At 34.2% G+C, this 16,699-nt stretch overlaps 1 protein-coding gene across 2 annotated transcripts in view; it reads right to left on the reverse strand.

Moving 5' to 3' along the window:
* Positions 1 to 3,765: 3,765 nt before the first annotated feature.
* Positions 3,766 to 16,699, reverse strand: part of LOC148606880 (ribosome maturation protein SBDS-like) — a 33,353-nt gene continuing 20,419 nt past the window's right edge. The window contains exons 4-6 of one of the 2 annotated variants that reach the window (XM_088545046.1): positions 10,962 to 11,046; positions 8,912 to 8,997; positions 3,766 to 3,944 (exon numbers count right to left, since the gene is read on the reverse strand). In XM_088545046.1, coding sequence (XP_088401172.1) covers positions 3,819 to 3,944; positions 8,912 to 8,997; positions 10,962 to 11,046 — 297 coding nt within the window. In that variant the 3' untranslated portion in view covers positions 3,766 to 3,818. Of the gene's footprint in view, positions 3,945 to 3,968; positions 6,282 to 8,911; positions 8,998 to 10,961; positions 11,047 to 16,699 lie in introns of those variants that run through there. The other variant, XM_088545047.1, reaches the window with a different exon arrangement.

Here is a 16,699-nt window from a genome sequence, read left to right on the forward strand (position 1 = left end):
CATCAGGCAGTTTAGGCGTTCCATAGGATTCACTGAGTAATTCTTTGGTGGGTTGAACATACAGGGTGTCAGAGTCATGTGATGCATTCTAATGAGATGTCATACCATGAAAGACTTACGTTTTGTACAATATTGTTTTATGGATACCTTTACGAAATCTAACGAAAATGATTATTGAATGATCGTGCTTTAACGTCGTATGGCACATATTTCATGCATTTCAGGACTAGAACGATTGACCAATCGAACAAACCATGCGACATGCTGATCGAGCTGGATATTTATTGTTCTAGCTCTTAGAAGCTCACGAGTAGGCATGCCATCCCAACCGGACAAATTATTCCGACCCAATCAGTGTTCTAGGATTTTTTTTCAGAAATTGAGGTTTCCTCGGGAAACATCCATGTAAAGTCAACTTTCCCACAGTCAATGACTGCTTTCCTAACAAAACAAATCCCTACAGCATATGAAGTTTTTAACTTGCCACGGGAAAGTGTATCTAACTTTCCCTGACCTAAAGTTCACTTGCACCGGTAAGGGGAAATAGGAATCCTAGAACACTGCCAATCAGTCGTCATCCTATCCCCTAAATATCAAATATAGTTGGCGGAGACGGAGTGATTACAACGATTTTAAAGTCTGTGACTGGGCCAAGGATCCACCATTGGCCAACGGCTGTCCTAGTACTGGGTCTTTATATTATAATAATATACAATGCATAGTACTATATAACAAATGACTTCGCAGTTGCGCAGCGTTTTTATTTGGCCTCCTAATGCACATATAAACATCCAAATAAAAACTGCCGACTCGCGCAACAACGAAGTGTGGTTATAAGACCAATGACATCCCGAACTCGGGTTGAGCACGCTTTCTGACCACCGAGAGGGTGTACTGAAGAATCATAGTGCTGTTAGCACTCGAGGTTTTTGTTTCTTGATTTGTTTACCTTGAACAGAATTTCAAACATTACATGATGTAATGAAATTTGCATTTTCCATATTATATAGAGCTCCTTTGTTTTTTTCTAATGAGTATAAACTGAATGTCAGTTTTTACTAACGATTTCAGAGATAAAAGTATCAACGCGGAACTTACTAATACTGTTTCTCTAAAAGAAAATACTTTTTTTTAACAATTTGAATTTTCCCGCCAATTTTAATTGGTTAAAACCTGTTTAATATCAATTAAAGGATGATGATTTTGACTGAAAAGTGTTTCAAAAGGCACCGACCATTTTATTAGCGAGAGGAGGGGCAGAATCATTTGTAAAAAATCTTTCCTAATTTCATAAAACAAAACAACAAAGGCTTTGACAAGCACAGCATGATATGACCACAGTGGTCGAACCCTGAACAGTTGGGGCAAGTGTACTATATGTTGACACACTATTGGTTTTTGACACACTTAAGCATAGGGACATACCATTCATTATGGTCACAACAACTGATTTGGACACTATATTGCACAAAATTTGGAATTCAAATAAAAAAATTTAAAATCAGACCAAAAATAAAAAAGTTGGTTTTTTTACCCTTATAACTCAAAAATCGTAAGAGATATCTGAAATTTGATTGATCAATGTGGGAAAGAATTTTCATAAGGAATCTAATTAACAAAAAAATTTGAAATCAGATCAAAAATAAAAAAGGCGATTTTTTTTGGGCTATGGTCGTTTTGATCTTATAAAAACCTGAAAGAGATATCTGAAATCTGATTTATAAATGTGGACTGGTATTTTCATAATTAGGAATCCAATAAAAAAAATGTGATATCAGACCAAAAATGAAAAAGGAATAGTTTTGTGCTGTATTCCATTTGACACCTTATGACTTTATAAAGGTCCATAACGCATCAAATCTACTGAAACATTAGTTACCAGAATTAAATAAGGAACACAATAAAAAAAAAATCAAAATTGGAAGAAAAAACAAACATTCAGCATGGGTTTTAATACAACACATGTCTACCCTTTTTGGCCCCTTATTCTAAAACAGTAGGGCCACAAACTTCAAATTAAAAATGAACCTTCCTTTATTGGTTACTAAAATCATATCAAAATTACAATTGGTCAACCACAACTAGTTATCAAATGAAAATCAAGGGTCTACGGACAACAGGGACAACTATGACACAGACGACAATAACGACAAAGCCAAACCAATATATGGTCAGTGATATAAAAACTTTTTACTTTTAAAAAAACAAAATGCTTCACAGAGAGCAGTACAGCATAAGCACGTAGATAGAACTCTGAACAGTTTGGGCAAGTTAAGACACACCATCCATCCTAAATGGTAAAGTCAAAACCTCCAAAATTAACCCTAACCTTCCTTTACTGTATAATGGCACTTATAGTACAATTTTAGTCTTCATTCTTTTTACTCAAATTATTAATCAGATATTAAAACAAACTTGCTTCTGGCCCCTTTATTCCTACTTGGCTCAAGTCACAACCCTGAAATCCTTTGGTGGTATGGCATCTTGTAGTTAAATTTATATGAGATTCATTTATTTTTACAAAAGTTGTTGTCCAAACATAAGAAAAATGTTTGTTTCAGGCCACAGAGCCTTCCTTTAGTAGTATGGCACCTTGTAATACACTTTAAAAGAAATCCACTCACTAATAGTCGTTATTGTCTGGGTGTCAGGAAAATTAATGTTTCTGACCCCAAATATCCAAAAACCTTCAAGTCATTACCCCCAAAATCAATACCAGTGAAAACAACATCATAGACATTCTTATGCTTTCACTAGAATTTTATCATATATTTAAAAGTAATGTGAACAACTTTGCATGCTTGATATGACCATGACTATATATGCCATATCATGCCCTCCAGACTGATATGGATTTTATGAAGGCCTAATATATATTACTATTAAGGAAAATCCATAAGACACTAGTATTGTGTCCTTGCAAGCAGTTTCCCTCTCCGTATTGGACCTCAGTTTTAACACACTTCCTGTCGTTTGCAAACAAAAATATGGCTGAAGCCGAGAATGTCTGGCACTTCAGAGAAATCAATGAAGATGACACTTATACATTCATCAATGACATGAAAAACCCTAAAACAAGAAGGAAAATCGCAAGTGACTCCAAGATCATCCATGGGTGATGTGAAAAAAAATTTAGAACAATTTCAACATTGTCAATGGAACAAAAACTATATTCATTATGCCTTTTTTTTTCTAAATATGTAAAAAATAGATCATTACTTGGCATATCCATATTGGCCCTGGTATCATCCCTCAACCTATATCAGACCTTGGGCTTAAAGCCCTCAGTCTAATATGGGGGTCATGGGACGATACCTGGGCCGGTATGAGTAATGCTATGTAATAATCTATAAAGTTAAATTCTATGAATTTTTTGCACCTTTTTAATCCCTAATTTTAAAAGGGTTGGGATCATAACCCCAAAAATAAATATCAATCTTCCTTTTTATGGAATAGAACTTTGTTATAAAAGTTTATAACCATGTCTAGAGACAAAGCACACAGACATGACAAAATTTTGTGCTTGCATGAAAAAAAAAAATTCCTATCCAACATCAAATCCCAGTACCCCTCAGGACAAAAATGGTCAGTGCCTACATAGAACATGCATTACACATTCAATTTACTTGGCACATTCTGTAAGAATTATGGTTTAGTCTGACTAGTCTGAGATATATATAGAAAAATTAAGTTGGTATCTTAAATCTTGACTATTCATAATGAAAAAGGTCGTTCTTTGAAAAACTTTAAAAAAAAAAAAAACAATTATGCAAATATCTTATTTAATAAAAATAAATATCAATAGAAAACATTGCATTTTACATCATTTCATCGCCTTCTTCAACATCCTTTAAGCTGATAACCTCCAGTTGACCTTTGCCCTTTGTATCAGACCTTACCAGGTCATCAATTTCTCGAAAACAACCTGGGTCTACTAGTATAACCTAAAAACAAATTATAAAATGCTCTGCAGGGCACAGCTTGATACAGTTGCAAAAGCTGAACCCTAAACAGTTGGGACAAATTCGGAAACAACATTCAAGCTTGATACAGCCCTGAATTTAGACTATCTTTGAGTTTGACATATATAGCATTCACTATTTTGAACATAGAAATTTACATAACAAGACTCAATATCCAAAATTTGAATACAGGTGATATGTACGAATGGTCTGTTTATCCCACTGTATAAAACAAACAACAAGGCCAATTCTAATTCATCAGAATTTCATAGAAATCTTTACACTTTTATTGAAGTTATCTAGAAACAAGAGAAATGTTTGTTTTTGGCCCTTCATTTCCTTATAATTCTAGGCACAACTACCAAAATTATTCCCAGCCTGACCAATGGAACCTTGTAGTGGAATTTCATTGAAATTAAAATTAAATAGTTAAGTTTTATAAAAGGATTATTTTCCCGAGCTGACCCCTTATTTCACTATTATGAATTGTATCGTATATTATGTATCAAAATTAGCAGTATTACACATTTCAAAATCCCTAAAATACTGAGGCTTCATTCATTGTAAATGGTATAACCTTTTGGTGATGGACTCTTATTTTGAAAGTTTTGGTTTTAAGAACTTCTTGTACATTATCAACTTTTGGATTATTTTCATATTTGATTATTTGATTCTAATGCTGCTAATTAGATGCTACTATAATATCAGTATTAATTACAATATTTGCATTTCCTTAATAAGACCTTTAAAGAGGTAAAATTCTGAAAGATAAATGAATATTTAAAGTAAATGAAAACCAATTGTCTTTGAAGACAGGGAAAAAACTGCAAACAACGACAACAGTACCATACCATTACTTGCAAAAATAAAATCACATATGACTAAAAAATGATACAGAAGTTGTAAGAATAAAAGTATTTCATAATTTAAGTATTATCAGCATACTGTGGAAGTAGTTTTATTCATGGATACCATTTTTGTGGTAAAGTTTGTAAGTTCTTCAGTTTGTGGATTTGACAAATCTATCATACAAACGATTGGAAAATTTCCTTTTCGTTGGGAACATAATTTCATGAATTATCAAACCTATGAAAACCATGGAAATTGGAACCCTACAAACAATAATTTCACAGTATTTGAATTGACAGACATTACATGCATCAATCGCAGGCAGATCTAGGGATGCTTGGCCACCTTTATGATAAAAATATTGGTTGATTTGAAAATCACTGGACCTTCCCCATCCATTTTCCATCACTATAAATTGATAGATTGGGCATGACCAGTCACTAAATGTTGACTGGTAATAGAATATTCCATGAATAAGTCTAATAAGGGCTATTCATTAAAGACTAATTAGCTGTAAGTTTGTACTTTTATTATCCATAATCATCAATAGGGACTACACAGATGGTTTACAAATATCAGGACAATGTTAACATGGTTAAAGATTTTAAGCTAAATAAAATTTTTGCTAAATAAAATTGGCAAAGAAATGAGCAGTTCACACTAAGTGTTATTAAAATATTCTGACTCCTAATTCATGGGCTAGGTGATAAATTCCAAACTAAAAAATACCAATTTTCCATTTGTGAAAATTATTTTGAACTTTCACCAGGATACTATTCACAACTGATACAAAAAATACATATTTGTCTGAAAACCAAATGCCCTTGCTTCATGATAGCATCCCAATTAAAGTAGTATATGTAAAAATTGAAAAAAAATGTCATTTTTTACAAAAATCGGAAACAATCTTTAAAAACATTAACTGTACGACCTCCATTTTCATGAAACAATTGTAGACATTATGAGCATATTTCTCTCTATCTGTAATTGATTTTTAAATCAAAGCAAACAATAACCACTTTTGGCAAACAAAGGACAGTATGTCTTACAAAGAGTCACATGACTTGCATAGTTGAACAGTTGTTGAACTATCAGGTTTTTTAAGTGCTGATTGTAGAGTCCAGTTTAGAATTTCTAGTCCCAAGTCAGGAATTTCTGGCCTCTGTCTTGTTTTGCTTTCGCATTTCCTTTATTTTTGATGTTGAGTATATAGAGGTAACTCTTTCACTGTACTTCTGTAGAATGATGTTTTGGGGCCAGATGCAGCCTGCTGTGTGGAGTAAGGGTTTCCTCGTCGTTCACTGAAGACCAATGGGTGGCCTTCGACAGGGCTGACATTTTCATCCAAGTGGTGTTGTTGTCTCTTTGACATATTCACATACCTATTCTTGTTATTGTTACTTAATTATACCCAGGCAAAACAAAGATTGGAGGTATACAATCACCTTGTCTGTCTGTATGTCCATATTTCTGAAAAGAGCTACTTGTCCTTAACTTCTCAAGGTATTTCAATGACATTTTTAAGGAATGTTATATATGCATCGTATAAAAAAGAAATAAAATAATTGTCAGAGGACTCTAAAGGGAGATGACCCAAGTCAAGTTTTTACATATTAAAACCTCATAAGCACAACTTATTAACAAATCAATGGATTTTGATAACATTTTATGAGTGATGGTTGGGTATCATAATTAGATGTACATGAAGGAATATATTAATTGTCAGAAGACTACAAAGAGAGATACAGCTGCTTGTAGGTTATCATGTAAGCACAACTCCTCCTTATAACCACTCACTGACTCAAGTAATATTCATGGAATTTTAGAGGCATCATATGTAGATTTGCATAAAGGAATATAATCATTGTGGGATGACTAAAATGGTAGATAATCCAACTTAAGGGTTTAACAAGTTAAAACTTGTAAACGCAACTCCACCAAAATAGGTCAAAGGAATTTGATGAAATCTTTAAGGTTGGATATCATATATAGATGTGTATGAAGGAATATAATAATTATCAGAAGATTCCCAAGGGAGATAATGGGAGAATAAAATCCACCTTATGGTACCAGTATCGTATTGCATATCCCTGAGCGGGTGTATGTCAAAACATGGATGCTTTAAAAATATAGTGCATTTTCTTTTTGCTTCTCTACAAACTAATGTTTTGTCAAAAGATATGAACAATGACTTACAGAATAGAGCAAACATCACACTGTAAGATGAAGAACTTTTTTAAAAGAAAATCTAACATATTAACATAAAAATGTTCCACTGGAAAGGTTGGTTTGGTGAGTGCAAAACGAAAGTGAAAGTAGGGAAAATGGCTATTTATAGTTCAAGACTACTTTTCTGTCCGATCTTCATGGACTCACCCTATTTTCTTGGCGGGAAATTATTTTTTCACATGTCCTTAGAAATGCTACATAAGTGAAAGTTTTATTGAATCAATTTACATATTTTTTTAAAAAATCCTAAAAATATGCACTTCACTATAGAAGTCTATGGGAAAATAAGCGTCCTCTGCTTTTCTAGAAACACCCGCCGAGTTGCTCATAAAAAGTCAAGTCTGGGGATAGACAAACGAGGAAAGGAAAACTATGACCCGTGGAATACATCAGTTTTCATGGTGCTGATGGATACACCATAAAATGGCTTAAAATCTGTATTTTCTGCACATGAAAGGCTATATTTTTTTTAAATTATGATATTGGTATCATTTTTTCTGGATTTATTATAATTGAAATGACCATATCCATAGTTTAGAACAGTTGGTTGTACCGGTACATATACTATACTTTAAACAAGAGGTTCCCTTGTGTTAAAGACAAAAAAGGAGGTTCAGATATTAATATTTCCATATATGGAACTCAAAAGTGGGGATTAAATAATGATTTGGAACTCATAGTACAGTTTATGTATCTACCATGTCAAAATAAACCACAAATTTGCTTAGTTTGACCAATGCAGCAGCTTTTTCATCAAAAGTAATATTTCTGGCAAACATTGAGAGATATTAGTCTTATGCCTGGAATAGGGTACCTATATAAAAAGTTTAATAAAAAACTCATGTTTGTAGCAGGGCAATGATATTCTGAAGTTTCAGTATGAAAATGAATACTCTAGCAGAAAAAACAACTTTTATGATTATATTGAAATGTTTATTAGTAATAGGTACCAGTATCGTATTGCATATCCCTGAGTGGGTGTACGTCAAAACATGGATGCTTTAAAAATATAGTGCATTTTCTTTTTGCCTCTCTACAAACTAATGTTTTGTCAAAAGATATGAACAATGACTTATAGAATAGAGCAAACATCACACTGTAAGATGAAGAACTTTTTTTAAAGAAAATCTAACATAATAACATAAAAATGTTCCACTGGAAAGGTTGGTTTGGTGAGTGCAAAACGAAAGTGAAAGTAGGGAAAATGGCTATTTATAGTTCAAGACTACTTTTCTGTCCGATCTTCATGGACTCACCCTATTTTCTTGGCGGGAAATTATTTTTTCACATGTCCTTAGAAATGCTACATAAGTGAAAGTTTTATTGAATCAATTTACATATTTTTTTTAAAAATCCTAAAAATATGCACTTCACTATAGAAGTCTATGGGAAAATTAATACCATACTGAGACCTTATGGATTTTACATGTTAAAACTATTTAAGTGAAACTGCTCCTTAAATTTATAGAGGGGTTAGGCAATGATTATAGTAAATAAACACATAATTATTGCCAGAGTTTTCTAAAGTGAAATAATCCAACTTTACAGCTTTACATTCAATTCCATTTAAAACAGGAGGCATTCTCATAGTGAGCAAACAGAATTTCTAGTTTAGTTTGAGATATAACCTAGCTTATGTTACATTACCATTTTGTTTTAGAAACAAGCTTGAAAAAAAATTAAATTACCTATTTCTCAAAAAGCTGTGACTACAAATGTTTAATCATGTTAATGGTTTCAGAAAATAAACTTCATATAAAATTGTTCAGATGGAGGATGAAAAAAACTAATGGAAAAGCTCATATGGTCCTAAAACAACAGAAATGGAAGACATTAAGGAGAAAGCCTCTCAAAATACATAAAATACAAACCATTTCTAAATCATCATGGAACTCATCAGATTCTACTTTCTTTGCTATTTTTTTTATTTTTTCTCTTATTTTCTTTCCATCTTTAGCTGAAAATACATAACAAAATTAACAATGACTTAAAAAATTAAAAGGGTATTGTCCAACAACATAAGTATTAAATTTATTAAGAAGTAGGAACCAGGATTTAAATGGTAATCAAAAGAATACAATCCAAGGATAATGATTAGACTGGGAAAAAAGACACACAAAACAAATAGTCCAACAAAGAACATGAAATGACTGAAATTAGATGTACAAAGAAACAAAAGATGAGTATCCTAAACTTCACTAAAACTGGGAACATGGACCAGGTGCAATGGTGAGGTAAGCATCCTTAGCTTTTCTAGAAACTCTTTGTGAATTGCTTAAAAAATGTCATGTCTGAGGTAGACAAAAGATTTTTTGTTTGTTTGTTGGGGTTTAACACCCGAGCAGCAATATCTCAGCCATATTCAGGCGATAAACATGAAAATGATGATAAAATGAACATGAAATGATGATGATGAAATGAAAAGGGGATGGGACAAAAGGATAATAGGGTCGACAAATTTTGATTGCCACAAGATAAAAGGAAGGGATGGGTAGGGTTGGGCAATTTGGCCTCCTGTGGCAGAGCACAAAGGTTCCTACTCCTATCGAATACCACAGCAGGGTTTTTTTAAGTGCGGGGAACGTGGCATCTTTCCCAACACGGTGCACCACTATGGTTTGCGGTCAGGTTTCCTGTATTATAGCCTGACAACCCCAGCATGTAACATGCCAGGGGTACCCCATTCCACCACCTGGGACACACAACCCAGTTGCTCTGTGGGCAGAGCGCCCTAGCCCCTGGCTAAGGTTCTGAGCACTATTTAGTCGCCTTTTACGACAAGCTTAGCGCTGCTGCAGGCCTATTCTTTTGACAACCGGACCTGCACAAGTCGGTAGACAAAAGAAGGAAGGAAAACTATGACAGGGTGAACAAGCCACTTCTCATTGTGCAGATTGCTGCACCATAATGATCCAGGTTTACAATGATGAGACAACCATAAAATTTTTGTTGTGTTGACTTAAATTTTGTAGCAACATTACCCTGTTCCAGGGGCTTAATTGTAAGAAATCTAGCATGATACAAAAAGTCCATGTAATTTCAGCAAGCTCTGGCATAAAATATGAGTTGAGAAATAAAAACTCCATATGTCTCCTGACGAGATATTGCAACAAACAATAGGAAAGTTGAAGATATAAGGAATGAGAAGTCATCACGTAAGTCGTAAAGTTTAGTTATGAGTTTTCCCTAATCATCAATCTGTAAGAGTAGGCTAAGATATGAGGCTGACTTCATAGTTTCTGTAGTGTCCTTTATTTTAAGTTCTTTTGGGGTAGATTTTGACAACATCTTCAGTATATTTAGAAAATGAACCGAAATCATACCTTATAAAGTATGGAGAATGTGTATGAAAAAAATACATACCTCAGACTAGTTAATTTTCAAACCTGAGAATGTGTATGAAAAAAATACATACCTCAGACTAGTTAATTTTCAAACCTTATAAACATATGTATTAAGTTTTGGTAAAAGAATCACTTGGCTAATTAAAGGGGAGATATTTTTTTTTCTTGATAGACAACGTATCTAAAAGAAAATTTAGCAGTTTATGTCTTTGAAGACTATGAAAAACAGCTACAGATACAACAATCAAAATTTTCATGGCACTAACGTGCAAAGAGACCAATTGTGATCTATGAAAGTTTTAACTCCTTTTGGATTGAAATTAAATATCCACTGGTGCATTTGTTGTGATTCATCATATCTCTTCCTTTTTAAGTCACTAATATTGTTAACAACTTCTTACACATGTAATTTCAGTACCGGTACTTTAAATTTGCATACAATTTGCATAATTAAATCATATTATTACTCCACATTAAGCTACTGATTGGTGCCATATTTATAGCATAATAGTTCTATCTTCATACCAGATCAAAATGTACCACTCAATTTTGCAGTAGAGGTAAAAACAAGACTTACCTGGAACTGTAAGCTTTAACCTCATTAATGCCTTCTGTATCTTTATGGTCTCTGACTCTGTTAATTGCTTTATTACCTCTAATGCCTGCAGGCAATAAATAAAATTTATTACAGGGTGCAGCCTGACAGGACCAGTGACTGAATGAACCCTGAACCGTTAAAGGCAACATTCATGTTAATACAACTCTTTTTTTATTTCTTAGATAAAAATTCCTAATGCTCATACCTAAGGAACAATCATATCAATTTTCATTAAATTTTATCCAGTTAAGTTTCTGAGGAGAAAACTATTTTAAAGTAGTAACATTGAAAACAGCAAAAAAAATGTCAAAGAAGGGCAATAACCCCATAATGGCTTAATAGATTTACATGAAAATTAGATCACAGATATTGTTGAACATTTCATCCTATGTATTTGGCTTAGCCTAACAGTTTTGGGGGTTTATGCAAGAAATACTTCTGTCTGACCCTATATTCTACTTTTAGTAACAGCGGCCATGTTTTTCAACAAATAAAAAATCACCAAAACAGTTCTATGCAGAACATCCTAGGAAAATTCATACAAAATTGGTTCTAATTGGTATGAATTGGTCACCTGGAGAATTTGAGAGCATCTGGTCATACCATTAGATTAATAAAAGCTTATATGGCCACTAGTGGCCAGCTTGTTTAATCAAGCAGAACAAAAAACTATCAGACATTTAAGCTGTCCTTTTATTATTTCTGCAAAGTTTGGTCTTATTGGCTAAGTAAAATGTACATGTAAGCCAAAATGTGTTTCCCCATAAGTTTCAAAGGCAACTTTGCATGGCCGCAGCCACACAAACCACATAAAAAGTGAATTGAATGTAAAAGGCATTGAAGTCACTAACCCTATTAACACCTACCATGCAGGAACCGTGTGTGTGTGTGTGTATATATATATATAATGATTTTATCTGCAAGCAGAGTGAATGTGCTTTAAAATGAGACCATCTTACACAGATTTTTATCAAGAATAGGGACTTGAGAGCTGAAAAAGATGTCATGAATTAAGGTGGACACAAAAAGTTGTGTTTTTTATAGGGGTAAGGCTTATTTCTCAGCCTCTAATTGAAGAACATGCCAATGCAACTCGTATACATTTAATGAAGACTCCAGCTTCTCTGTCTCTCTTTGAGTGAAAGTGTCAATATTGTCAAAGGTGTGGTAAAAATAAAAGAAATTAAACAGAAAAAGAAAATACAATAAAAGAAGTTTAAGCAGTTAGTATTCACATTTATCATCTCAGTTTATCCCACTACTTAATCAGTCTATGATAATCAGCTCCTGCTTTTGTTAAACAGTCTGCAACCTGTTTATCAGCTCCTATCCAAGAAAGTGAAACATCTCCATGATTCACACTCCTTTACACTGGCAATGTCTAAATGCAAGCACTTTTCAGATACCAGTATGGTAGAGTGAATGTTTTGACACAAGGATTTATTGTGTGTTAAACAGTCAATAAAGATTGCATTTTACTTTTTCAGAATCATCTCATGACGAATATTTCTGATGAAATAGCAAATCAACTAAAAATAACGCTTCAGCTGCAAGATACTTTTTACTATTCTCCTGATTTTCTTCGCAGACCATGCTATTGGACACAATTTGCTTTCCTTATTTTGAATGAAAATGATATACTAAGTACCCTCCTGCACTTGACACTTGATCTGACAGGAGAGCATAAGAAGCATTAGTGAATAGCATTATTTCTATATCTTCAAGATTTCCAAGAAAAGGGAACATCATTTCATATGTATTGTTCTTAGCTTTTTGTATGACCTTGTTGAGTTTATTCAAAAGCTTGGATTCATTTGAATTGGATACAGTTGCAAGATCCAGTACATCAAACGACAGGATGGTCTCGACTGTGTGGCTAGCCAATGTAGTTGACCAACTGTTTCCTGAAACACTTGCGTTTTGAAATCTTTTGCTTTGATCTGACACAACTCCTCAGTATATTGCTTCTCTTGTAGATTTATTTGACCTTCCTCATGTTTTATTTCAAGTCCAATGTATTTAAAATTACTGTTACATTCTTTTCCACAATGGAATGTACTTCTCAAGGGTAAAATTACCTGGTCTTAAAACAGAGGGCTTCTGCCCACAAAAATTATCTATGTGCCAATAGAAGAGGGCTGGATCTAGTATAGACTGTGAGCATCTAAGTTGAAGAAGAACTTTTTAAACACTGAGAAACCAGTTACTAGATTCATCTGAGAGTCCATAAACACAATTATTCAACTTCAATACTACATTTTTGTCATGTTGTTGAGAGGCCCATTCTATTGGTGGCTGTACGAACACCAACCTATCAATCCCTTTTCCTTCCAGGAAATATCAATGGAATGTATTTCATATCTATTAGTGGATGCAGCAGCAATACACAGACATAAACTTTCTGGAATGGTTGGTGAATCAGATTTGACATCTTTCTTCATCAAATCCTCTGACAACAAGTCTTGCTTTTATATTGACTAAAATCCTTCCTTATCTTTTTTAGTAATTACCCATTGTGCTGAAACTAATTTTCTGTTACTTTTTGGTACTTCATCATACATTTTTATCGTGTCCAGTTATACAGTTCACTTTGCTTGGCAGATTTAATTCTTTCTTCACTATGTCTAGAAAATGGTATAGTAATTAAAGTTTGTTTTGTCTTCAAAAACATATGTCTCTCCCCATCCCACAAACTGTTCTGAGCATTTTTGGTTCAATAGTTTCAGAGGAGTTGCGCTAACATGGTAACTTATGAGGATTTTTGGTAATTTTTTATTTTCAAAGGGGCTTCACTCCTACAGAAATTGGGGGATCAAAATTTCCCAGTAATATGCACAACTACATATGAAGTTCTTGCTACATACCACATTTCGTATAATTTGGTTCAATAGTTTCAGTGGAGTTGTGCAAACACGGTAATTTATGAGAATCTTTGGACAATTTCTAAGTTCAAAGGGGCATAACTCCTACAAAAATTAGAGGATCAAAAATTCATGGTAATATGTTCTTGGTACATACCACGATTCGTAAAATTCAGTTTGGTAGTTTGAGAGGAAACTGACAAACTTTGTGATGGATAAACAGACCCATGGACCCACACACACACACAGACAAGCCAAAAACAATATGTCTCCCCACCAAAGTGGGGGAAGACATAATAACATTCACATATTCAGTTTTTACAATCACTTTCCAGTCTTGAACATTTTTAGTAAAATCTAAACCAAGTGAGGTATCATTATCATCTTTCAAATTGAAATTAGGCCAATTTTTTCCACTTGCCTTCCACCTTTACTCATAACTTATGGCTTTATTCCAAGCATCACTTCCATTAATTTTGTGCAAAATGTACTGTCCTACCCTTGGTATTCCTTTTTCATCAGACTTGTCATTTGGTCTAACAGCTCTCTGAACATTGCCAAGTGGATTCAATATTTCAACTGTAGTACATTTTGTATCAATGTTTTGCCTATCAACTTGCAAATCAGCAATGACATTTCCTACTTCAATATCTTCATCAGTAGGATTTACCAGATTTTTTTCTTGTGGTTGTTGCAAGCTTCCAACATTATTTTGATTAATGATATTTTCGTCATTACTATCATGAAATGAATGACTTTACTTCATGAACTCCTTACAACATCTTATTAGTCTTTAAGGGTGTACCCCAACATACGTGCTTCCATGACTAACAAACACTATTTTTCCATCTTGACCTATGACATATCCTGGACCTTTCCATCTAATATCATCATTTCTCTTATAGTTAACCTTGACTCCACGCTGATAACACCCTCCAGAGGCTCTAATTTTATAATGCAACACTCTTCTGATTCTTTCTGATGATTCAGCATGAAGAGCATTCAGGTGTTCAGCAAAAATGTGTTATTATTAGTTATATTTCAAAAAGCTGGTGGTTTATCTGATACAACATTTGGTAGATTTGGGTAAGCACCAAATACATGTTGGTAAGGACTCCACCTATAGACCATTGATAGACTGTTTTTAGCATTCACTGCCCATGCTAATGCTACATCTAGTTTCAAATTTGGCTGATCTTCTAGTTTCTTTGCAACTGCATGGTTTCGCTCACATATACCATTTTGCCAAGAGCTGTAAGCTGCTGTATTCAACATTTCAATATTCAGATTTTCACTCATATCTTGAAACATCTCATTTGCAAACTCTTCACCACTGTCAGCAAGAATTTTTTGTGGTGCGCCCATCCCACTGCCTATCCATACAGTCATGATTTTGTCTGCTATAATTTCAGGTGCTTTCATTCTGACAACACATGCTAGGCTGAATCCTGTTCGCAAGATTAATCATATGAAAGAAATAAACATTTGATTTACATTGTTAAGGTAAACAGCAGCTACTTCACTGAATTCTGTGGGTAGAGGTAGGTCTACAACTGGCCTAGCTGGAGTCTTTCTGTGGGTAGAGGTAGAGGTCTACAACTGGCCTAGCTGGAGTCTTTCTGTGGGTAGAGGTAGAGGTCTACAACTGGCCTAGCTGGAGTCTTTTTGTGGGTAGAGGTAGAGGTCTACAACTGGCCTAGCTGGAGTCTTTCTGTGGGTAGAGGTAGAGGTCTACAACTGGCCTAGCTGGAGTCTTTCTGTGGGTAGAGGTAGGCCTACAACTGGTCTAGCTGGAGTCTTTCTGTGGGTAGAGGTAGGCCTACAACTGGCCTAGCTGGAGTCTTTCTGTAATGATTACATGCATCACATGCATCTGTTACTTTGTCTACACATTCTAAGTATTCATTACTATATCCTCCAGCATCTTTTAAAAGTGTTTTTAAACGCTTTGCTGAAGGGTGAGCAAACTGCTTATGAAGCTGCTCAGTAGTTTTCACTTAATCACCAGTAAATTTGGTAGATATTAGAGCAGATGATGTTGCCTCCACATCAACTTTTCTCATGCAACAGTTGATGTGCATGCCCTATTTAGTACCAGCAGAGTTAGCAGCTTCAGTCAAGAGAACAATAATTTCTTGAGTCATGTTCCCAGTAAACAGTACTGCATTTTCAAAGGTTTGTTTAGCCATGTTTTCATATGAGTGAGGACACTGCTTAACAAGATGTCTAACTGACTCACGACTTAAACATCTCAGGGGTAAACCATAAGGTCCTTTTGGATTAATGGTTTTATTGAAGGATGTGTTATTTTTTTTTTGTCTACTATTGTTACCAGTATTATAATTTCCCCTAAACCAGAGTTTCTTCGAAAACAATTTCTAGAATAATTTACATCTTCAGATGCTTGAAGTGCTAGTTCTTCTTTGATTCCACATTCCATTTCCTTACATCAGGCTGCCTGTTGACCTAAGAACTTTTTAAGTGATGTAGCCATTTGCTTAAAAAGTGTATCTACACTGGAATAACCAACTCCAGTTAATACCAATTGTCTGTCTTCCATTTCTAGTTCTCAACCTTCTAGCAGTTTAAGGCAAGAGCTGGTCGAAAGAGTTCCATCTTAAATTTCTTAGTTTTGTTGTACAGTGTTTCATACTCATTAACATAATTTTCCATGGTTGCTACTTTACAGCTTTTAAACCTATCAAATTCGGCATATGCTTCATAAGCCTCACTAATTCATCTTTCTTAAATATTTTGTCCATAAAAAACTTTGCAACACCATTATTTTCATTAAGATCATCCATGCTTAACTCACTGAACACTTTTTTAAGAAGTGACAATGCTATAGCTATCCCC

This window comes from Perna viridis, chromosome 9 (genome assembly GCF_037379345.1).
Source record: "Perna viridis isolate PV_CMFRI_1.1 ecotype Kerala chromosome 9, ASM3737934v1, whole genome shotgun sequence".
NCBI lineage: Eukaryota > Metazoa > Mollusca > Bivalvia > Mytilida > Mytilidae > Perna > Perna viridis.